The sequence below is a fragment of the Toxotes jaculatrix genome, chromosome 11 (genome assembly GCF_017976425.1).
Source record: "Toxotes jaculatrix isolate fToxJac2 chromosome 11, fToxJac2.pri, whole genome shotgun sequence".
Lineage (NCBI taxonomy): Eukaryota > Metazoa > Chordata > Actinopteri > Toxotidae > Toxotes > Toxotes jaculatrix.
Window position 1 is genome coordinate 14126622 of NC_054404.1, and position 24081 is coordinate 14150702.

The 24081-nt window shown below is 39.0% G+C and overlaps 1 protein-coding gene across 2 annotated transcripts; it reads left to right on the forward strand.

The window, feature by feature from the left end:
* The first annotated feature begins 502 nt into the window (after nt 1-502).
* prim2 (DNA primase subunit 2) lies at nt 503-21045 on the forward strand. Of its 2 annotated transcripts, none has more exons than XM_041049069.1 (14): nt 503-584; nt 1684-1836; nt 1929-2041; nt 4137-4231; nt 4374-4494; nt 5228-5323; nt 6586-6723; nt 9211-9278; nt 10450-10522; nt 10782-10967; nt 16730-16856; nt 17130-17212; nt 18496-18564; nt 20308-21045. In XM_041049069.1, the coding sequence occupies exons 2-14, from the start codon at nt 1692-1694 to the stop codon at nt 20533-20535; spliced, it is 1542 nt and encodes a 513-aa protein (XP_040905003.1). In that variant the 5' UTR covers nt 503-584; nt 1684-1691; the 3' UTR covers nt 20536-21045. The 2 variants fall into 2 exon arrangements, with proteins under 2 accessions (XP_040905003.1, XP_040905004.1); XM_041049070.1 differs by having other exon boundaries at nt 534-584; nt 1687-1836.
* The last annotated feature ends 3036 nt before the right edge of the window (nt 21046-24081 follow it).

The following is a 24081-nucleotide window of genomic DNA, read 5'->3' on the forward strand; positions in this document are numbered from 1 at the left end:
GACATGAATAGAAATGGTGTACATTGTGTATGGCCATTTCAGTCATGGGTCATACTTTTTGAACGTTTCCATTTACTTTGATTAATAATTGCAGAAAGCGCCTCAATAAATAAATACACGGGGACCTAAACCTTGCCACGTATTATATAATACGTATAATATTGTATTTCAGAAGAAAAAAATGTACTTGGTCTAAGGGCAAACCCACATGTTCTGGGTGCGTTTGTTTTTAGTTCAGATGCCACCGCAAGTTTCTGTTGTACCAAGTCTACTACGAAAAAAAGGTTCACAAAAAGAACACCACGAATAAAACATGAGTTATTTTAAATCGGAACTACTCCGACTACACGCCTGGTTCGCGTGATTCTTACAAAATGAGGAGACTTTTAAATATTTTCATGGGGGTCATTAAGAACGGGAGAGGTGCGGCGTGTCGGCCGGAACAACTAAACGAGTGCTCACAAGTATGACAACGTTTTCCTTCCTGAGTTGGTTGAAATCGTCATCATTTACCCGCGTTAGTTGGACAGCCCACTTTGTTCGGCGGGATCGACTTCTGAGGCAGCTGCTCTATCGTATAATCGGTAATGTATTGCACATTAATTTTTTTGTCGCTCGTTTTTTGTGATAAATTGCTCAGTTTGCTTTAGAGCTCGGTCGTCTTTAAGTCAGTTTCCTAGGGGGTTTACTGTATGTTAGCTAGCATCATCCTCGACGTAGAAGTTGCTCTTCTGCTTTTGGGATGCATGTTGAAGGATACAGTTTTTTTTTTTAACAAAGAAGTTGTCTTCCTAGTGGGCTCACAGCTGCCCGGCTAGAGTGTATATTCAGGCTGGAATCAACTTCATAATAGTCTTTACCGAGTTTAGTCAAGGTCAGCTTTCTAGCTCAAGTAGATGCAGATAAGAATATGTTTTGACAGGGTGACGATGCCTCATGCATGCATACTTTCTTTCTTCTCTCTTCCATATTCTGTGACAGTTTGTCTTTGGGCTATGGTGATTTGTGGTGCGTGACCTAATTTGTAATAAGATATACTTAGTGCCACTTCTGCACAGTTTGAATGGCACAAAGTTAGTATCAGAGGTTAAGCAGTCATTTCACTGTTTTGTTTCTATAAAGCGGGTCATGGCATTCTTTGACATGTCAGGCCAGATAACATTGGGGTCAGTGAATTACGATGAATTGTTGGCAGCAGCACCTGATCTATTACGTCCATCAACATTTAATAAGTCACACTATTCTTCTCCACTATACCATGTTTTATTACCCAAATGCCAGCACCCCAGTGAGGACAAGATAGCTGAAACCATTCTAAACAGAAACGCATGGTAATGGGAAAAGGGTAGTGCATCTGTTTTTCATTTGGTTGAGAATTTAGTATTGGAAATGTAATGAAATGTACACAAAATGTTTATTATTTTTTCCCCCACTAATTTTGCTTGAGAAATCACCAAAGCGAGTAACCGGTTATCAAAATAGTTGTTTAGTTTTCTGTCAATTGGCTAATTGATTAATCAGTGGTTTCACCTGTGCTTGTAATGAAACTGGCACTGATCTGCACTTCACTTTGAGTGCTGTCTCAAAATTTAAGTTTATAGTTGCAACAAATATGCCAGCCAGGTAACCACTGGTGGCCAGTTATCTGGTGGTACATTAAACATTCTTGTTTTCTCTTACCAGCAGGCACTATGCAGTTTTCTGGCAGAAGAAGGAAGTTCATCACCAGCCCCCAGACGGAGCTCTATGGACATCCTCTGCAGTTCTATGGCCAGCCTCCTCTTGAAAACATCTCTCTCTCTGAATTTGAGACATTTGCTGTGGACAGACTAAAATGTAAGTCCTTGGTCTCATGCGAATCACGTGAAATTGAATTACAAAATTTTACAACATGTTAAAAAGGACTTGTCCCCTTTTAATGTCTGCAGTGTTGAAGACCGTTGAGAATTTGGGAGTGAGCTATGTGAAACTGTCAGAGGACTATGGAAGGAAACTGGAGGCTGAGTTTAAAAACCTGAACTTTCCTTTCAGAGCAGATGCTGTGAGTATTTTCAGCATGGCATATATCAAAACTCTGGAGTCCTGCCTTTATAAACGTGTAGCTAAACTCCAACCTCAAAGCTTTATCATTCAGTGATTTGTCTGTGTTCTCCCATCTGGTAGTTAGAGCTTTAGGTGAGGGATGGTAAGTGCTATATGTATGGATTGATCTGCAGTAGGGCTGCAACTAATGATTATATTGATAATCGATTAATCTGTTGATTATTTTTTCGATTAATCGATAATTAATCGGATAAAAAGCAAAATTTGATTTCCAGCATTTTATTTAATTAACCAAACTGTCTTTGTTCAAAAGTTGTTTCCAACTCGCATAAAAAATTAAATGTATGCTACACTGAGTGCAAAAAATAAATAAAAATAAAACTTTTGTAGCAGCTGAATCAGTGTAAAGAAAAACATAAAGATGGTTAATAGTTTAAATAACTGTAATGAAAAACAAAGACCATCTGTTTTTATACAGTGCAGAGAGCATTTCTTCATGTTCTGAAAAAAATACCTGTCTCCACCTTGAAATGAGCTGAACAACAATTTAATAAATAAAATGCATAAACTAACAGATTTTAAACAGGCTTTCCCTATAGAACTATGGAGGAATGGTTCTTTATGGTTCATTTCTTCTCCATCAGTCTGGTGAAATAGGTCCTTGAGGGAAGAGTGTAACCAGGGTTGAAGGTGTTTATCATTTTTCTGAGTCCTTCACCACCTCCACCATTGATAGTGGTCTCATGTCTGTAACCAGCATATTCGGGATACCATCAGTGAGAACAGCTGATTGCTGTGGTGTGCAGATCTTGCTCAAAACATAGTGACCAATGCTGGGCTGTTTTTTTTTCTGAGGTGAGAGAGAAAGTGTAGCATGAGTATGCACAGAAGCACAGTAAAGAAAACATACAATATCTTTTTAAGTTAATATCTACTGATCTAAAATGCAGACAAGGCTAACTGAAATTAAATAAGTGTACATTGGGTAATGCTGCCATGTGCTGAGAATAAAGGGACATGCAATTAATATAAATTTGACCACATATTGCTCAAGTTTCTGTTATGAAGAAATGAAGGATTGTCTCTGCATGATTGCATAAAATAATCCAAAAACTCAACTTCGTGTTATCCACCTGTGTCTCTCAGACTTAATCTCAGCTAATTATCGTCAAATATATCAACAGTTTCAGGCAGATTCGTGTCCGTGTTTCAGGACAATTTAAAAACAAACCTCTGTCCGTTTTCTCTAGTTTTGTTGATGGATACGTGATAAATGAACTTACCGTGAGTCTCCTTCACCCATGGCTCCAACATGCTTCCTCTTCAGGTGCTCATGCACAGTGATGTTGTGCTGCCGTGTCAGGCGAGATCAACTGCGCACATTTTGCGCCTAACCCTGTTCTTTGAAAGCGTTAATGTAAAGTGCTCCCATACTTTTGACGACTTGGGTCGTACATTTTTCTCTCTGCTAACGTTAGCTTCCTCCGCTGTGGGTGCCTCCGCCATTTTTCGAACGCTTCTTCCAGGTGAGCGACACAAGGCGCGGCATTGGTTCGTTTCTTCTGCCTCTTCCTCTTCTTCTTCTTCTTCTTTTACGGCGGTCGGCATCCAGCTTACTGGTGCTTTACTGCCACCGCGGGTTTGGTTGGCTTACTGCCCCCACATTAGGGGGTAGCAGCTGCACTTATGTGTACGATAGCATAGACCAAACTAATCGATTATTAGTTGCCAACTATTTTAATAATCGATTTTTTTTTATCGATTTAATCGATTAGTTGTTGCAGCCCTAATCTGCAGTGTTGACATTTCTAGCCTTTAGGTTGAGCTTATTTCTGTTAAATTAAAAACTGGTTTCTGTTAAATTAAAAACATATCAAATTATAACACTTGAAACAATTTCAGAATTTTGTTTCAGTTGTTTAAATCAAGTCAGTGGAGAATGCGTGCTCTCCCAAATCGGATCGGATTATCTTGTATTACTTCTAATGTTAATCCACAGTCCCATAAACCCCAAGGTAATTTAGGGGATAACAAAATCTAAGAAAAAGCTGAGAGTTGAAAACTGATGAAAATACTTCTGTTCACCCATCAAGGATGATAGAAAATCTCAGACTGGACCAAGCGAATATGAGAAAAGAAGAAAGGATCACATCTCCCACTTCATCCTCAGGCTCGCCTACTGCCAAACGTAAGTTTGTCATTATTTTTAGTATGTATGTTGTCATCAAAAAAAAAAAACAAAAAAACAGAAACTGAATACAATTGCTTTGGAAATGAATGAGAATTATTCAGATGCCATGAAACAAAATTTTTTTACTGCTATCTTAAAGGGAAGATCTCAGGCGGTGGTTTATACAACAAGAAGTTGATGTTTTCCGTTACCGCTTCAACGATCTGGCGCCAAAACAAAAGCTTGACTTTCTGCACAGAAATAATCTGCAGTATGACACGGTAAGTTTTTGGAAGCCTTTATTTTGCCTTGACTTAATGTTTTCTGCTTTGTTATCAAAAGTAACTCTGACAAATAATTCTTGATAAAAATGTATTCTGTTTTGTGAGGGTTAAATTTGAAACTGACATAAATTTAAGTGGATAATATTGGGAATGACATTCCCAACTTAAGTGCTGAGTGTGTAGTGGGAAACAAGCCAACAGTTGTATTGGTATTCATTTTTCTTTTCACTAGATGGAGCTGTTTGATCACTGTAACAGGAACAAGAATGAAAGGGTTTTCTTGAATGTTGATTAAAAAGTGTCATTTTGGAAAGAGTCTTTTTTTTCCTCTATAGTTTTGGTATGGCAGTTATTTGTGGCAAAAAAATTAGATTTCAGAGACAACAAAGGTGCATAAATACTGTTTTAACAGTTGAAGTATTCCTAGTCTCATGTGAAGAATGAAGGTCTGATAATGTTGTGTTTAGTTTCTCTTTTACTTTCAAGTGTGTATTTTGACCCACCTAAAGAAAGCATGTGGCGGGTTTTCATAAAAGGGAAAAAAATGGAGAAACTACTGAATAATTCATCAACACATAATGTGTTAAGCAAGGACGAAAAAGGCGCATTTATTTGATAAATGAATGAATTTGGTTTCCATGAGCCTCAACCCTGGATGTATTCATACCGATACAGTTCTGCCTTTGCAGCTCTTCACTGAAATTCATCATCCTCATCAATAACTTTTCAGATTAGTGTCGAGGAGAAGAAAGCTCTGCAGGATAAACTTGTCAACTCCAGTTACGCTGTCAGTGGAATCACTGTGGAGGATCAGGACTTCTACAAAGTGAGTTACTCTTCTCTGTCCATTGAGACCTCTAAGAATGTAAAGTGCTTATGCCTCCATAAGAAAATATTATTCTACAGTTTCTCTTCCTTTAGTTTCCACAAGGTGAATGAAAGGTGCAGAGGCAAGCCATCTAGACACAGTACTATGAACATAATGTTTTGTATTCTGAATGTTAAAATCACTGTATCCATTGTAATTATCTTCAAAATAATTCTTCCATTCACTGTCAGAAGTTCCACTGTTTCCAGCTGATGGTCATTATCATGGTCATGTTTTTGTCATTTTGAGTTTGACAACTCAGATCACACACTTTGCAGTTACTACTTAAAGTGTAAAATAGCTTGGGTAGAATTTACTTGTAAAAGTAAAAAGAAGAAATGTTGTAAATCCATAGATTTGTAAACTTTGCTTTTGGTCCAGTGTTAAGCTTTGAATAGTTACCACAAAAGGTTTTTCATTAGTGCCACCCATTCTGTATAATCCTAATCTGTCCTCACCTGAGGAGTACTGGTCAAGCAAGGTAGTGATCACTTAAAAATAAAATATTTATTACATTGATGTACACTGAACTGAAGAACACCAATTTGTCTGCTTAGCTGTATTGTTTTTTTTCTTCAGCCATCCCCCTACCTCCGGGGCCTGATGTTTTGTCAGATAGAGTCAGACCGTCTTATAATATGAAATAAATTAGAAAATATTCCTCCCTCAGGCAGTTTAAATCAACTTATCGGAGAATGCATGCTCTTCCGAATGTGTCCGAGCTTCTTGTTTTACTACTTAAGAAATGTTTTGACATAATATTGTTGAATCACTAAATGCTCACACAGTGGAGGAATTGCTTAAATCAGAATGAACGGAGAGCATGAAAAATAATTGCCTGATTGACAGATCATTGTCATAACCTTTCACAGCTGAATAGATTTAAGCTTACAGTTTGTCTGTTCGCAAAATGAAAAAAGAAGGGGGAAAATGTCATGGCCTGCTACTTGACTTTAAATTTACATTTTATGCTTGTTTCTGACAGCCTCTTCATTGAAAGAATGTGGATCATTACACTCGCTTTATTGAACATCGCTAGAATAAGTGTAAATCCACGGGTCACATTTTAAGCAGCCCAAAAAACTATAAAGCACAAAGGGTTGGCATTAACATCCTGACACTCACCGTGCATGCAAACGTAATATTAAAATCTAAATCTTTTGAATGCATCAATTATGTAAAACATTTTCCCCTCCAACTCAACTTGTTTTGTTTTAAAGGTTCCATTTCAAGATGCCCTGGATCTGGTGCGAACAAGGAAAGTGTACCTCAAAGCCGGCTACGTGTACATCCCTCACCAGGACATTGTCACCATTGTTCTCAATGATTTTCGCACAAGGCTGTCTAAGGCTCTCGCAGTGAGTGCTTGCATCTCTTCACTTTATTAGAAAGGATAAATAATGCATATTATGTAACATCACAGAAAGCACAAAGAGGAATGAGAATGTGTTCTTGAACTTCTCTGCAGTTCAAGATGTATAGCACAAATTTACCTTCATGTATATGGTATTTGCATGTACAGGGTTTTAAATAAATAACGATATAATGTAAAACTTAACAGTACCACAGATTTTAACCAACACTTTTGTGGACTCACTACAACAGCTTCACTTTACATTATAAAGTATTTCAGTTATGTCCACTCCCTGTACATGTAGTTTATGTAAATATGTTTTGTGTATACAGTAGGCCTGGTTGCATTACGTGTATTATTAAATTTCAGTTGTGGTTGTTCCCTTCAGAGCCCTGAGGGGAAACTAGCGAAACGTAGGGTTCAGATGAGGGGAATAAGTATGCACACATGACATAAAATGTCTGGAGGGAGAACTGGGGACAGCTAGTGTGAAAGTGCTTATTGTCCCTACGGGCATGATGTTTTTTTAAAGACTGTGGAAAGGGAGGGGGGGGTCTGTGAAGTTGCAATATCAGCACACTTGTGCATTGCACTGAATGCCCTGACGGATGTGGAACATGATGTTTTGGGAACTAGAGGCATTCCTTATAATACATGTGAGGAGACAACCAAGGTTCAGTTACATTGCGGTGAAGGGGTCTGGGATGTCCGGTCTGGGGAGCAGGCACAAACATGATCAACAACCAAAGGCAGTGGCACTCTGAGACTACTACCGCTGCAGATCCTCAGTCGCAGACAGACAGGTAGAAGGTGTCTCAGTAGATACCACTTACTCACTGGTGATGCATGTGTCACAGAAGAGTTACTTTATCTTTTGTTCTTTATCTACATTTTACTGAATGGAGCAGATATGCACCACACACACTTTTTGATTTGCATTTTCATCTTCAGTTTATCAGTACCCACAAAATATATGGCAGTATTTAACCTACTTCATATTTCTTTTCTATAAATGCCCATATACACAAGTAGTCTATATAGTGTTAGTGACAGGTATCTAATGAAGACAGTGTTTCTAAATTACTTACCTAGTATGACCTTTTTGTACTACAATTTATTGTTACACCAATACAGATAAATCTGCAATAAGCTAATATTGGCTAATACATCAGGTTAGGTCTAATACTTTGTGCACACATATGTGTATGACATGCGTTCTCCTTTAGTTTGATTATTCCAACTTAAAAATACTTTGCCAACAGAGACACCAGATACATTGTCTTTGCAAAGCAGCTTTTTGATTCTACCTTGGACCTGGTGCTTTCCAAAAGCTTTGTGCCTAGAAAATTCTTTGGCAGTTTGAACAAAGGTTCATTTTTGTTGTGTTGTTGTGTTCTGTTGTCCGTCCCTTGTAGTTAACTGAGCAGTCACTTTCAATCAGGGCGTTTTGAGGTAATGCCTGTGTTCATGACAAAGTGTGGTTTCTGCTTAGCCACTGCTCTAAAATGCCTACTGACAAACTGAAGCAGTCATCTAAAACTCACTACTGGGCAAGTTAGGTGAAAAATCCACATAGGTTTCTACTCTGGTAAAACCACACTGGCTGAAGAATGAATTCTAGTGTCCAAATAATAATGAGACTGTGCTCTGTTCTTGGTGGAGTATAGAAAGTCATTGTCTCTCTACTGATGTTGGCATAGTGGGCAACATGTGCTTGATTTGCTTTAGAGAAAAGCAAATTAGAAAAGAAAAACAAGAAAACAAATAAAAAGGACAACTTGGTCCAGTTCGGCCATTCTCCAATTTCCAGATAATTATCCGGACCACTAACTGTTGGAATGGAATAATGCTCTGAAACTATTTTTCTTGTAACTGTGCCATTGTGGCTGTTTTTGTGTTACTATAATGGTTATTCTCCTCCACTGGGGACAGCAAGGAGACATAGCTGGAAATGTGTCATTAAAAAGGCATGAAATTGAAAGCTGTTTCTCCATATGACTCCAGTTATTGGTTTGATGTTCACTTTAACAGACAGGCTATAGTATATTAAGCTGTGTTTTTGTGTATCTGTAACACAGACCATGAAATGGTTGAGACCGTTGCCGACTGGAGTCGTGTTTGTAAAGCAGTTAGACTAAGCAAAGCTTTTTGTTGGGGACGGATGTGCGTAGGTTTGCTTTTGAATTGAAAAAAAAAAAAATCAGTCTGAATCAGCTATACAAGTTCACATTGAACTGAACTAGAGTGAGATGGGATTTGAAAACCAAATATTGGAAGTTTATTTGTGATCAATACTATGGTGAATTTCCTTTGGGTCTTAATTAAGTAATTTTGTATGCTTGAGTTTTATTCAGTCCACTTTAGCCATGACCTTGTATTTTAATGATTGTTCAGTATATTACTCTTTGCACTTAACCTGCAACGGTAGGCTGTTCTAATCCTTGGAACTACATTGTTTACCATTACTCTTGTGATGCCCGTCTCTCTGCAGTTGACAGCCCGCTCGCTACCAGCAGTGCATTCTGATGAACGGCTCCAACCACTCCTTAACCACCTCAGGTAAGCAGCAGGATTAATAACTTTGTTCCCATTTTGCCAGGACTCTGTTGAAAAAGAGATTTAGCAGGATTGATCTTTGGCACCAAGAAGGGCTGGGGGTTGGGGGCTTGTGGCTGGTCTGAGTCAACCCAATCTGTCCCCTGTAGACAAGTCCAGATGTTGTGGGAACTTATGGTGCCTGGCTTCATGTGCACCCTCATCTGTTCCAGTTGTTAAAGTTACCCAGTCTTGAAGTAATTAGGACTATGCAACATGTGCATCGTGTCATTTTCATTTTATATATATATATTTTGGAAATTTAGAAAGTTCATGGTTAAATACTAGATTAAAAAAAATAATAGATTAAAGACCTCTGTATGTAACCCTTATAAGCTGAATTCCATATGGTTGGCATACCTGCTTTAAGCCATACACTGAGCAGACTGTGATCAGTGCCTGTGATGTGGACACACTGCAAGTAGTATTCCATAAAACAGGAACAGTACAGTAGAGCTGCCACTAGCTTCTGATACTGAGGCAGCACCTCTTGTCAATACCTTGATGCAGAGACCTTAAATGCATTCATCATTAAAAGTTAATGTAAAATGGGAACAGCATGAGTCTGCATTAAATGGCTGCTTAATAGCAGCAGACTTCATTTCAGCTTCAATAGCAAAGGAGGGTGACTCAGAGCACAGAGAGGGTGTTTATCTTTAGATAAAAGTAAGAACATGAATATAGGGATGGAAGAAGTCATGTTGCCTGATTGTTGATGGGGATTAGTGGGCAGGTTGTTGAGATTAGTGGGTAGGCCACTAATCTCTGTGGTGGCGGGAACACAATGTGATGTGAAGCACTGCCACATGGGAATCAAAGTTATCGACTTAAAAATCTACTGATAGCAGCTTAACAGTTTCAAGTTTGTTTGGCAGGAGGGTGCAAACTTGTTTTTATTCTTGCATTAAAGTTTTCAGTATTTTAGCTGTGCTCAGTCTTAAATGTCTGGTCTTTATTGTCTGGTCTGATTTTCTGTCTTAGAGACTTGATTTGATTTGAGGAAACATGCCTCAGAAAATATGATCAGTTTTCATGGGAGCCCTGATTGCCTCTAAAATTGCATTAATATTCCTGAAGGAATACGGTCTTATTTGTCACAGTCAGTTTTTTCATATATTTTTTTTTCTCATTTTAGTCATGCCTATGTGGGACAGGATTACAGCATCCAGAAGAATGTTGGGAAAATCTCCTTGGAGCAAATTGATTCAGTGAGTTGCATTGACCATTTATTCTTGAAATGTCAAGTCCTGGGTGCCATTTTGCCTGGGAATGGGTGGTGTACGAGGGGAGAAATGAGGTCTGGATAGCAACTCTGGTGACCCAGTGCTGGGAAAATGTATTTAGTGCCACATTAGTTTTAATAAATCAGTTCTAATTGTGTTTAACATGTGGTCCATATGATTTAAATAGAGATTTACAGCCACTGGTAATTTATGGTAGTTCATTTTTGTGGTTGTCTGCCTCTAGCTTTCAGGAAAGTCCTTCCCACTGTGTATGAGGCAGCTCCACCAGACTCTCAGAGAGAACCACCATCTCCGTCACGGAGGCCGTATGCAGTACGGCCTCTTCCTCAAAGGCATCGGCCTGTCTCTGGAGCAGGCGCTGCAGTTCTGGAGGTCAGAGTTCATCAGAGGCAAAGTCGATGCAGACAAGGTAACTGACAATATTAATGCCATAATATAATGATACAGCAATGTGTTGTCTTAAAGAAAATTACAACTACATTTTAGATGATAAAGAAACACGCAACAGTTGACAGCGGTGTCAGTGTCTCAGCGCCGTTCCCGCTCTTGAGTTTTGTTCAACACTTGAATGAGCGGAGCTGTTTTATTAGTGATGAAATGACCCCATCAAAGCTGTACTGATAAAAGGGAAGTTCACTGGTTTCATTAGTTACACACAGTACCGTGATGAGTCTAATGAAGACTTAAGTGGTCGTGGCTTCAGTTGTGTCGCTCAGTAGAAGACAGATTCACAGTAAAGACGATAAAATTGTTGTACATGAGGAGAACCACTTCTCTTAATGTGAGCAGTGACAGGAGATGCCACATGACGGAACAGAACGAACAGAATTTCACGCTGTGCAGTTCGTTAGAAATGAATCATACTGTTTATTTTTGTTGTAATGCTTTTAATATAACTGTATTAGAAACAAGCCAGGACTACACCAGCATTTATCTGACAGTTCTGAAATGATTTTGTTGTTTGCATTTCTGACATCAACAGCAAAAGCATTAGGTTTTGTTCCCTCAACTAGATCATTAGATAGCAGTTGTTGCACAGTGTGTCTGATTTATCTTGGCTTGAGTACATGGTTTTAAAAGTCTGGTCTTACAAATGTAAATGCTTTTCCTTGTTCACTTTCAAGAAGATAACTGCTTGTTAAATAGCTAATTACTTGGATTACATCAGTTTGCTTTTACCGATATGATTCTATACACGAAAGCCTGCCAGGCAATCCCTGTACGCCTCACCGTGGCTGGCCTGTCTTAGAAGACGGACATGGCTGATTCAGATTTCCTTGTGGTTTTTGAGCGGCGTGGTTTCTCCTCCATCCTCCCTGCAGCCACTGTAGGCATTCGTTGTTTAGATATTATTTATGAAATATGAAAATGAAATTTCAGTTCAAGTGAGTTAACTTTATCCTGTGCCACTGTCTAGAGTAGTAACACCTAAAAATTCAGACCTATACATTAAAAAAAAATACAAAAAACTTGAGGGCACAATTTACGGATTTTGGCTCGCGCCTTCCTCGCCCATCCCCTTCAGCATTTCAGTAACTTTGTTCTCAAATGTTCTCTGAATACAAACCAGAAACAACCAAATAAGCCTTGTCTTAAAATCTTAACAGCCACATTACATTATGAATGGTCAAATCACACAATATTTAAAATATCTGCAGGCTCATAATCATAAAAATGTTATGAACCTTTTTTTTTTTTTTTTTTAAATTTTGTTCTTTTAGCAGCAGCATCACTGGCTTCATATGACCATAACACTTCATCAGACTGGTTGTCGCTCAGTCCCAGCTGGACTGAAACAATCAAGTCATCATCTGAGTCACTTCCCAAACATTTGATTATATCAGGTTCTTAAATTTGAGAATTTGGTGACAATATCTTTGGCTCTAGGAAACAGCGATGGGCTTTTTTCACTGCTCTCTTTTATATACACCAAGTGATTAATCAATAAAATCTTAGAATCTTAAAGTGCTGTCTGTCTGCGTGGCCCTCTGACCTGCTCTGATCTCATCTGCTCTCATCCAAAGATGCAGTATTACTTGTAGCAGTACAGTAGATCACATGGTTCGCACCCCTGCCATGTCACTCCAGGTACTTTGCACTCTTTCCACTCTGAGGATGCGTTTTGCATCAGCCACACAAAGTGTCCAGGCATGTCGTGGGAATATCTTGAGCCTCTGTTTCCAGCTGGTGCCACAGTTTTTAGTCGTAACGACACATTAAAGAATTCTGACCAGACTGTGATGCACAAAGATACACAGAGAGGCTTTCATGTCTTCAGCTGTTTGAAATTCAGATTCTTTGTCACTTGTAAGGTTGGTCACATCTCTTTGCTGAGTGCAAAAGAACAGCTTTGTAGAAATGGTGAACACTAACATACAACTGGTAAGAGGCAGATGTTGCCTAAATTTATGCACTGCTAATGTCAGTGAGGTGGAAGCATAAAGCCGAGCCCAAAATCCTTAGTGAACATGGTGTGAATAGGAACATGTTCAGCCGTTTGGTATTACCGCTTTTCTATATTAAGAATTTTAGGAAGTCTAATTTCTAATGTGAATTGAACAAACACAAAAAGTGTGTGCTGTGTAAGTCACTATGGGAAATTTAATTTACACCTTCAGTCAAATTTCAAAAGTGTTTCTGTGCCATTTCAATACTCTGGCTCGCTCTTACAACATATTTATAGTTTCCTTTTCTACTACGGTAAAAATCTGTATCTTGCTGGTTAATTGCTGTTATTGTTAATTGCAACCAATACCTGTATTTAGAACTAAGGTATTCTAATACTATAAGGAGAAACATACAGAGAACTAATAAGACTACATAACCAATCTCAGTTGAAAAGTAAATCAAAATATCACCAGTCCACATTATTACAGTATTTTCAGTACAGTATTTTTTTGAGCCATTACAAAAACACAGTAGCCAAATCGTTAGCCCTGCCACTGACAACTGTTGAAGCATGTTTTTAGATTAATACAGCAGTGTCCTTCTATCCTGCCTTCACTCTCTCCTGTCCTAGCATCAGGCCCCAAACCCTCAGTTTGGGGCCTCATGGCAACTACAGTACACTGGATGCATGTTACATCCCTCTTAGGTTCTCCCATTTCTGAGGTGGCTTAGTTCCCAGGTACAAGCTTCCAGAGGACGTGTGATGGGCTCTGCACAAAGCCCAGCTCTTGTTCCACGGCAGAGGCAGCAGAATGGTGCTGACCAGATCGCAGCTCTCGCAGTGATGTATGTGTTGTGTCAGGGAGTGCACTTTGTGGCAGGCTGCACAAAGCCTGCTCATTAGTATGCGACTGGCACAGAGGAAAAGATGGGAGGCAGCGATGCCGAAAGGGAGGCCTGGAGGAAGAGGCGGTGTAATATTGGACTAGAGAGAGTGAGAGAAAATTGATGAAATCAACTTGATCTATCCATTTTTCTTGCCACGGAAGTTAGCCTATTCATTTGGAGGAGTGTCTGTTTGTACCACATTTTAGTGTGTTGTTTTGCCTTAGGGTCGGACTGCTCTGAACTGCTTGTTTTACAGATGTTAACTTCAGGTTAATTAATTTCCACTAACTGACACCATTTTTCACAGTATAGGTTTGGCTTCCTCTGGGGTCTTTTCCAACCGTAGAGGCGATTCATTAGATGACACTTCACATTAACTGCTCTTAAAGTTTGGTTACAAATGTACACCGTGTTATTTTAATCACTGGTGTTTTCAGTACATTTCAAAGTAGCTCCCAGCACCTTCTTTGCTATGCATCTGCCTCACTGTTTTTTTTTTTCTTGAAGATATCCAAGCGAAATAATTTTGTGGCTTGTAAGTTTTTTGTTTTTTTAATTTTTAGAAAGTTCTTAAAGTACAAGATAATGTACAAGATACTGTACTGCAAGTGTGTGTGTGTGTGTGTGTGTGTGTACACACACAGTATTTTATAGTCCTTCACTTTTTATTGTTTTTAGTTTGGGAAAGGGCCTGTAGTGCAGATTTAAAAAGTATTTTAATGGTATTACATATAAGAGGGATTGGAGCTACAGGCACATCAGTCACTATGGACTGAGCCTAAGAAGCCATGCCAAGTTTACACACATGCACGAACACACACGTACGCAATCCCTTTGATTGTGTCCTATTTCTCTGTCTCCATCGCCGCAGGTTTTTGTGAATGTGTCCTAGAGTGTGGGGGGATGAGGCAGTGATGTAGCCCCATGAGCCAAGATGTGCGCTAGAAGAACAGTGGCTCTGCTCCTTTAATGCATCTTTTGTGCTTGTGTTCAGACTGTCTACACTTATTTTCTCAATTCCATCAGTTTGGAGGTCAGTTGTATTAGAGTTTATCCAGAATTATAGGCTGAAGTGTAGGAACACAGTTGGTGATTAGAAGAAGCAGCGAAAATATCATATTAAATTTAAAGCAGTTGGAGTGTGTGAGTGAAAATGGGACAAGATGAAAACAAACTGCTCTGTGCAACATCTCAGTGCTTATGGGAATCTAAATGCTGTTTTGAGGGGAACTCAAATGTCAAAACCAGTTTGATATCATCTATTATTACACATTATTTTCATTTTTAAGCTTTACTTACAGAGCTCATCGCAGTTTATCCCAGTATACAATGAAATCTGTGGTTCATATGAAGTTTTACTTTTAATCACCATGTTTGGCAAAAAACCTCAGACCATCTCAGTTTCACCTGGAAGGAGTGAAGGCTCAGTGCCATATCATTTCTGAGTGTTTGTATCACTTTTGTTCTTAATTCACAAAGGATCTTTTTATGTCCTCATCATTTCAAATAATACATATTAAACACACTTTAGTGCCAGTGGAGTTCCAGGAAACGGTTTAATAGAGTAGGGTGGGTTTTAAATCAGGAAACGGCCTCTTGAATCCTTAGAAGTTCTACATAATTAATATTTGATTTATTGTACTTAAAGAAGATTTTATGGGTTTTAAAATTGCCATTGTAGCTTGTCACATTAGCAAGTTCAGGGGTTTTATTGCAACATTAATGTGTTATGACGGGTGCAGTCATGGTGATTGTGTTCTGCCAGTGTTGAAGCACATGGTGTGTATTTTACTGTTTGATTTTTAGAGGCAGGGTCCCTGTAATTCATTTTTTTAATGGTTGCACTGAACTACTGTACATATAAAAGGAGTTCAGTGTGGAGGTTTTGTAGAATGACCCCCATCATAAAGTATGATTATTATTTATTAATTTTTTTTTTTTTTTTGCGGGGGGCGCAGTTGGAACAAACTGAACAGAATATGGTGCGAAGGTCTGGCACTTTGAAGTTTATTGATGCAGTTCACTTGTGTCCTTGACTTTGATATTTTGCTTTTTAGAGGATCACATAAAGTTTTTTTTCCCAGATATTAAATCAGGGATTTGCACAGTGTGAATTCAAGTCCCGCTGCACTTTGTTTATAGACAAATTGAATAAGACAAGGTCTAGTTTTGTGTGACTGTGAATGCAGCCTATTCGTACATTTGTCAGAAATAACTCGGAGCTGTACTGTAAATCAAAAAAGGATCAAAGAAATAAAGTCTTTATAAAAATGTGGATACTCGGTGGTGACAAATGTCCATCACAATATCTCAACATCAGAAGAGATCTCCTCAACAAGCTCATTTTATCCAACCAACAATCCTAAACTGAAAGTGACTTGGTTAGCATCAAAAACTTAAAAACTACACTGATCCTGTACGTAAGTAAAAGCACTTGGTCTACAGAAAAAAATGGCCTTTCTAACTGTCATAATATCATATATCACATTATTAGATTAACATTGGTGCCTCAGTATTTCCCAGTGACCAATGAAATAGTAAAGGAGACATTGCACTGAATACTGGTACATTGTACTGGAATTTCCATTCTTTTATTTTAAAATACTCTTCATATTCTATCAAAGTACTCTGCAGGACAAGGGGCAAGAGCACTGAGAAGGAAAGATGGTCATATTACCGTATCCATAATTCAGCTATCTCGACTGTGGCAACACCTCTACAGCAGGTTCCCTCTAATAGCTCTATATTTCATTGAGGAAAACACCCTGTCAAAACTGACATGATGTATGACAATGTCTCTTTTCACCCCAACCTTGTCCCTCTTACACTTTCATCCTCACTAATGCCTTCTCTTCCTCTCTCTGCCCGCTTCTTTTTCTCTGGCTCTCTCTGTAGTTTGACAAAGCATATGCCTACAGCATCCGCCACATGTTTGGCAAAGAAGGCAAGCGAACAGACTACACCCCCTACAGTTGCATGAAGGTGATTTTGTCAAACCCACCCAGCCAAGGCGACCATCATGGTGAGTCGACGGCTGTTGGAAGAAGCTATTACCCATGTGATAAGCCACTCAGCTCTTATAATCAGGCTTTTATTTAAGTAACTTTGCCTGGAAATAGTGACACAGTTGACTGTGGATGTTATCATCAGCAAATTCTGTGTATGTGGTCTTCACATGCTGAGTATTTCAATTGGCTCCCATCAGGAAACAAGTCACGTGGAAGCGACATGGTATCTTAATTGTTTATTTATGTAGCAAATTGTTTTTAATTCATTTTCATTCTTATGTTTGTAGGATGTCCGTTTCGTCACAGTGACCCAGAGCTCCTGAAGCAGAAGCTTCAGTTCTACAAAGTGTCTCCCAGTGGAATCAGTCAGGTGAGTGACGTCCTGTCTACTATTATTATTATTACATTTTGGTCATTAACCAAAATATTGGGGCAAAAAATGACCTGAATAGACTATCAGAGTCATTATTTCATGTCAGTCTATGCAATAGTTTACAAGATATTTCAATCAGAAACAACTTCGGCCTCATGATGAAGCCAGAGGAAATTATTATTATTTCACAGGATAAGTAGAAACTTTGTCCTGCTGGAGGCACTACATGAAAAGTCAGGATCACCAAAGTGATGAGGACTCATCCACGAATGTTTGTACAAATGTGTTGCTCTCACAGGACGGTCTACAACATCTTCCCCCCAATAGTGGTTTATATCTAAAAGACCTGAAATGTAAAAGACAGTTAAGGCAGTAATAGTATGATCAAGCATCTTGTGGATGTTTGACATGTTGTTTCTCTAATCCCCCCAAGAACCATCTACAGTGAAGCTCACAAATAGGAAGTGAAGTACTAATATCACATGTGTGTGATATTTGAGAAAACAGGAGTAAAACTCACAGCACAACTAGCATTTGCCTTTTTATTACCTCTGTCACTGATCTAAGAGCAGCCACAGTGGTTGAGCATGCTGGTGGCAGTATCATGCTGGAGGCAGCCTTCAGGAATTTAGGGAATAATGAAGGAGACAAATAAAAGCAGATTCCTCAGAAGAGTCTCTCTCTTTCTTAGCGAGTGCAGAAGACCTTGGATTTATTTTACAGCAGGTAAGTCATCCTGAGTGTGCAGTCACGCTGACACTACACTGGTTTAAGTACAAGAATGTGAGAGGCCTTATGTGACTGAATCAAAGCCTGGGCTTCAAACTGGCCGCTCACACCCTCCCTTTTCCTTTTCAACCTTCATCAGAAAACCAGGAAGGGAAAAAAAATCCTAAAATTGAGACTTACCCGAAGACTTGAGGGTGAAATCGTTGCCAACGGTTACTCTCCAAAGAGTTGACTCAGGGCATGAATATTTAAATTAGCCCAAATGAGCCTGTGATCTGTTTTCATTGCATTTGCAGAGATTTCTTGACGGATGTGTTCGCTGCTGTCTTTTTGATTTACGAAGCCTGTTTGTGTAGGTAGTTGACCGAAAGCCAAATAAAACAATTTTGATTACAAGAATGCAGAATCACAAAATGTTGGCAACATCTCGTGGAAATGTGCTGTGCCAGTATCTAAAGTGTAACACTTTAACAGTGTGAGAATACAGTCAAAATTTCTAACCTGGCATCTTTTGAACTTCTCTTTTTTCTATCCTCGGCTTTTTGTTGCAGATCCTGGAGCTGGTTAAAGGAATGCACTATCAGCTGGCCTGCCAGAAGTACTTTGAGCTGACACACAATGTAAGCGCCGGTTTAATTTGAAGCGGGGAGTAACTGGGGCTACCTGTGTCAGAGGCAGGGGTTTGGTCCTCACATCACATGCATGAGGGCTCAGCAGAGAGACCCAGAACTGTCATCACATCCATCATTAGCTGGCTGTCAGACACACTTAATTTTTATAGGTTTATTATAGCATTCAGACCTATTTTGTCCCCTGTGGATACTTATTTAATTTAATCTGGTTAAGTTTGGATGCTTGAGTCATCATCCCTTTCAGTCACACTTAAAAGTCCTGGTTTTAGAGAAGAGCAATGATTGGGGGCGGGGTGGGAACAAGGTCTCACGCTCACAGTGTATTTGCTTGTGACTACAGATGTCATCCATCTGAGTTTGGCACATGATGATCATTAGTCAAACACATGCTCTGTTTTTTTCACACTCTCCTTAACTACATTTACACAGCTTGATATGTGGCATCTGAGGTGTAACACGTATTTTGAAATCTCAAACAAAAGGCATCACAGTTAATTTTATGGGGTTTTTTTTATGGTCGCTCAGTCAGCTACCTGACTGAGTGACAGTAATATCCATTAATATTACACAGTAATATCCATGTAAACATTAGTCTCCATGAGCTACTATTCATACCAGACCACATAAGGCTATAGCAGCAAAACCTCCACATTCGCTGAGAATGAGTGTTTTTTATGTCTTAGTTTTTATTTGCAACAGAAAGAATGGGCTATTCCGCCTTTTTAAAATTACATAGTCTCACTTTAAATCGTCTCGTATGTAAATATACAAGACATTAAAGACCAGCTGTAAATTCTCTCTGAGTAAACAGTCGTAACCCCGGGCTCCGTAGCTCTACGACTGGTTATTGGCTTTAATGAAAAATGCCGGTGTCGTGTTTGCTTACAGTCATTACTTTTACATTCATTCAGTCCATACAAAACAATTGATGAATAAAACAAAGATGTTGTGTTCTGCAGCCATGTGTAAAATGAATTAATTTGCTTCACGGGGACAGTTTATACATATCCAATTCACAGTCTAATGAAGTTATTAGCTGATAAAAGTAAAATCATTTAACTGAAGTATGTTGTAACAATCAGTATTGACCAATAACCCCTCCAACTCGCAGCAGATACATTATAATAGTTCAAATGTTTAGTGCACAATCATTTCCTATACTACAGAAGTTCAACGGGTAGAAATAGCAAACGTGTCTTTACTACTACTGGAAGACGCTGATACTGTTATTGTGTACAAATCTGTCACAGTAATTTAAAACATTAATTCCTTCAGTATGAAAGGTTTTGGAAACATCAGTCACTGTTGAATAATTGTTTAAAATCCAAAGGTCACAGGAAGAGCATTTGAAAGAGCTCATGCTTCATCTGCTCCGTGATTCTGAGGTTTTTACTCATCGTGAGTGATTTTGACATTTTTATTTCCTGAAAGGACACTTCATCTTTTCACTGTGCTCTGATCGAGTAGTTAGCTGCTGACTTAGCTTGCTAATGTGGCTGTGAAATTATTGATAATAAATTAGCAAATTGTAAGTAAATTAGCAAACCATACCACATCTTCCCCGATGAAGCAGATGTTACATGATCATCTTATAAACGGTGACATAGATAACATGGAGTCAGTCTGCACGCTACCAACCTGCCACGTCTGTGAAAACTAAGGCTGCTATTCTTATTTCCTCTTGACCCACCTCTCCTGTGTTCTCTCTTCTTTTTTTTTTTTTTTGAGCAGATTGAGGACGCCAGTTTTTCGCTCAACCACCCCAACCAGTATTTCATAGAGAGCCAGAAAGTTTTGGGAGGAGGCAAAGACATAAAAAGGGAGATGGAGATCACACAGAGGTCGCAGGAAAACTCTGCTGCCAGAGGATCCACTGCAGCAAGAGAGGCAGCAGCAAGCTCCTCCCAGGATTTGGCTGAGATGACAGAGGAACTGGACTCTTACTTCCAAGATGCCTGATTTCTTTTTTCTTCGTTTACACATGTAGAAATAAATGTTAGTTTGTCTTTTCTATGAGGTCCAGATGTTGGGGGTTGGTCCATATTCTGACTTGAGTTGAATCTGTATCTGAGTATTAAAGTTGCATATCAGTAAACTTTCAATGATTTCAGTCCACTTTAAACACATCAGAGTTTGAATTAACCTTTAAGCAACATTATTTTAACATTAACATTAACATCACACCAAAGTTGAGTTTTCTACCTGATCAAATTCCTTGTTAATGTTAGTGACGCTGCATCATCTAACCCGTGCGTTCGAAGTTGTCTCAGTTTGTTTTCAGTCTGGTCTGAAGTCAGATGGCTTATACTCAGTCTCAGTGCACAGTGTTTTGGCAGGAACGTGGTTTTGGGGGTGATGACTAGAACATTTCCCAGCTGTCTCAGAAACAATGTCATTGTATTTGCTGGCAGGAGTACGGATGAATGGTGGCAGGAGGATGGATGAAAATAAACAATTTTCACAGTTGCATTATGTTGCCTTGGAATATTGCCTCATAGAGCACAATGTAATTTATTCAAAGCATACGTGGTCAGGAGGTATTTTCTTTCTTTTATCTCCAACTTCTGTCTGCTCAATAATTTGTGAAAAATGGTGGCTGTCCCAAAGTCAAGAACCTTTTGCACCTCTGTGGTGTTGGTAACACAGACTGCTCCCCTGATCTTGCTTCTTGAGGTGGGACAAGTTTGAGCCCTTATCTCCGCTCATACTATGGATTTTTACAAGATTACTAACTTTAGATTCAATTAGGAGGCACTGAAGAGTTAGCCCTGAATTATATGAATACAAATGTGTTTTCCAGGAGGCCAGGGGAAATATTGAACAATGGAGTTGAAAAGCATTCTGTAATTTAATGATTGTTAATTTGAAATCTAATTTAATTTCCCTGATGGAGTCAAATCATAGCGTTTATGCACATTTCTCTGCAAGCTTTTTAACACTTTCAGACCACACTTCGTCACTGAGTCATTCTCCTAACATCACATGCAGAAACACATGGCCTGCACCAGAGCTGCACATAGCTGGAATTAAATTAGGTCTTAAAATCCAGGCATGGTGCTTGACACAGAGAGGATTTATTCAGTATAATAAGGCAACTGGATAACAGTGCACAGCCAGGCTGCTGTCAGCAAGAGACCCTTGATGTTTAATATTTGGTAGAGCATGACTACATTTGACAAAGCTGGTACTTTCTTAGACTGTGGGCAGGAAGTCGACTAGGACAGTGTTTTATCTCCGACGAATGGTTTTACAATCATTAGTCATGAGCTTGCCTGCTTGCTTCTGTTGTGCGAGTCGTTCTCTTCCTGTGCTTGTTACATGTTCTGGGGTATGGTTCGTTATCCGAGAGAGCGAGAAATTCAACCCGAGACCTAACGCCAACGTTTGTTTCTTGAGCCTCACGTGAAGGCTGACATGCAGGGTGAATCTGTATGCAAGGATGTGCTGTACAGCCTTTGTTTCAGCTCTGTGAACATGTTGCAGTCTGGAGCTGGTAAATGCTGCAGACGCTCATCCACATCCACATCCTCCAAAATTTGATTTGCATTGAATCTATAAAAAGTAATATCAATTCTAATAGAGGAACAAAAACTTCAGATACAATACAGGGAAGTTGGAGTTACAGGTGCATAAAATAAAACCATCAGCTGTTGTCTTCTGATGTGAGAGACCGCCAAAATAAATCAAAAGGTCATTTGGCAGTAGTACTGAATACTCAACATTGACTCTATTGTACATTTCTATTCAGAGCATGATGTTTCTCTTTGTCCTCTTCCTCATATAATTTAACCCGGGGGACTAAATGTGCAGTGGTTTGATTTGTTATTTAATATGCGTCACCAGAAAGCAGCTCTGGTTAATTTGGGGGATTTGTGTGCGTTTTGTTTTCTATTTATTTTTAAGGATTAGATAACGCCCCATAATGCGTACTTGTACGCCTCGCCCAAGAGCTGTGTAAAAATGAGCACAATTTATTTGATAAGTGTCTCATTCCTCATTTCAGATTTCATAAAAGGTTGTGTAGTCATGATGGAGTATTTGCTTTTCAGTGGGAGGAAGAACAGATAACTTTGGGTCTTCAGTGGATTCTTGTCAAATTAGCTGTGCTGCAGTCACCGCCTTCATCCTCACTGCGCCGGAGTCACAGTCGCACGCTTGGAAGAAATAAATACAGATAATAAAAAAGTCTGATCGGGTATGAAGTAAAGCCTGATGGAGGTTGAATTACTGTGTGTGTATGTGTGGTGCGTATTGCTTAAAGGCCTTTAATTATACACATAGCTTTGTTTTGTTTTTTGGGAGAAAAATACATAAAACTGTCTGTGGGGAAGTATCACTTTCTTGAAACAAAAGCTAAGTTTGGAAACTGGGAAGCTCAACATGAATTGAGCCTTGTAACTAAAGAGAATGCTGATCTATTTTATCTAAATGCTCCACTGTCAAAAGTATGTATATTTGAGTTCAGCCTCCACCTCAAAGTCCCACTGGGATAAATTAAACACACAGTACTTGGTTGGATGTTTACTTTGCTGGCAAAGAAAGCAGCACAAAAACTATTTAATCATGAACAACATCGCTTCTGACTGCTTTTAACAGCCTGAAGATTATATACAGAAAACTATGTAAAATAACAAATTGTCTGAAGTGTCACAAGACCAATCAGAAAAGGTATTTTCTGGACTTCAACAATTAAATTTTCCCCAGAGCGCTCATATGATTCACTGCAGGAATTGACATTTATAAAAGAAATTGTCTCGGCAGATTACTTTGCAGAGGTGAAGATGAAAGTAGTCGGACTGTACTTTGGCAAGTTGCAGGAATGATAATGGAAATTATATTAAAAGTATATGTTTCATTGCTGAGCATTTGAGTTTCAAAGATTAAGAACTTCCATTACCATTTATATTTAGTTTGCTCCTCATACTGGCATTCAACTAAAGCAACATGATGGCAATTTATTGTGTCACAGACATCGGAAATCCATCACAGAAAAACAGTAAGAGATGCACTTAGAGAGTGACCGGTTCTCAGTGCATCTGTTTGTACATATATTTCTGTGTTTAACTTACATTATTTAATTAATATTACTGCACTTGTTGTCAAGCTGTAGGACTTGATGAACCAAATGAATGCAAGTTTCTGGGATGTGGGGACAAAATCCAACACAAACAAAAAATGAACATGCTGGGAACTGACTTTTTGTTCCTGCTGGGAGGAAACATTGATGCTGCCTTTGGTTTAAAAACACAGAAGTGAATTTAGCCGGAAAATCAATCACTGCAAATAGGTGGTGTCAGACAAAAACTGTCTGAGCCCGTGTCCTTCCTACAAGGGTTTATACAGTAAGGTGAGGATGCACCTGTTGCCATCATTCCATTGGTCTAAATCTGGAGGTCCAGGAGTGTCCATTACTGTCTCCTGATGACGTTGTTTGGTATTGACCGTAACATCAGAGGGAAGCATCAGTTACACTCACATCAGCATTTTGTCCACTTCATGTGAAAC

What these genes read in the sequence shown, in the direction of transcription:
- prim2 (XM_041049069.1), top strand. Translation starts at nt 1,692, where the DNA reads ATGCAGTTTTCTGGCAGAAGAAGGAAGTTCATCACCAGCCCCCAGACG. An exon ending in GCAAAGTCGATGCAGACAAG is followed by an intron (nt 10,968 to 16,729) that starts GTAACTGACAAT and finishes CTCTCTCTGTAG; the next exon opens with TTTGACAAAGCATATGCCTA. An exon ending in CTCCCAGTGGAATCAGTCAG is followed by an intron (nt 17,213 to 18,495) that starts GTGAGTGACGTC and finishes TTTTTGTTGCAG; the next exon opens with ATCCTGGAGCTGGTTAAAGG.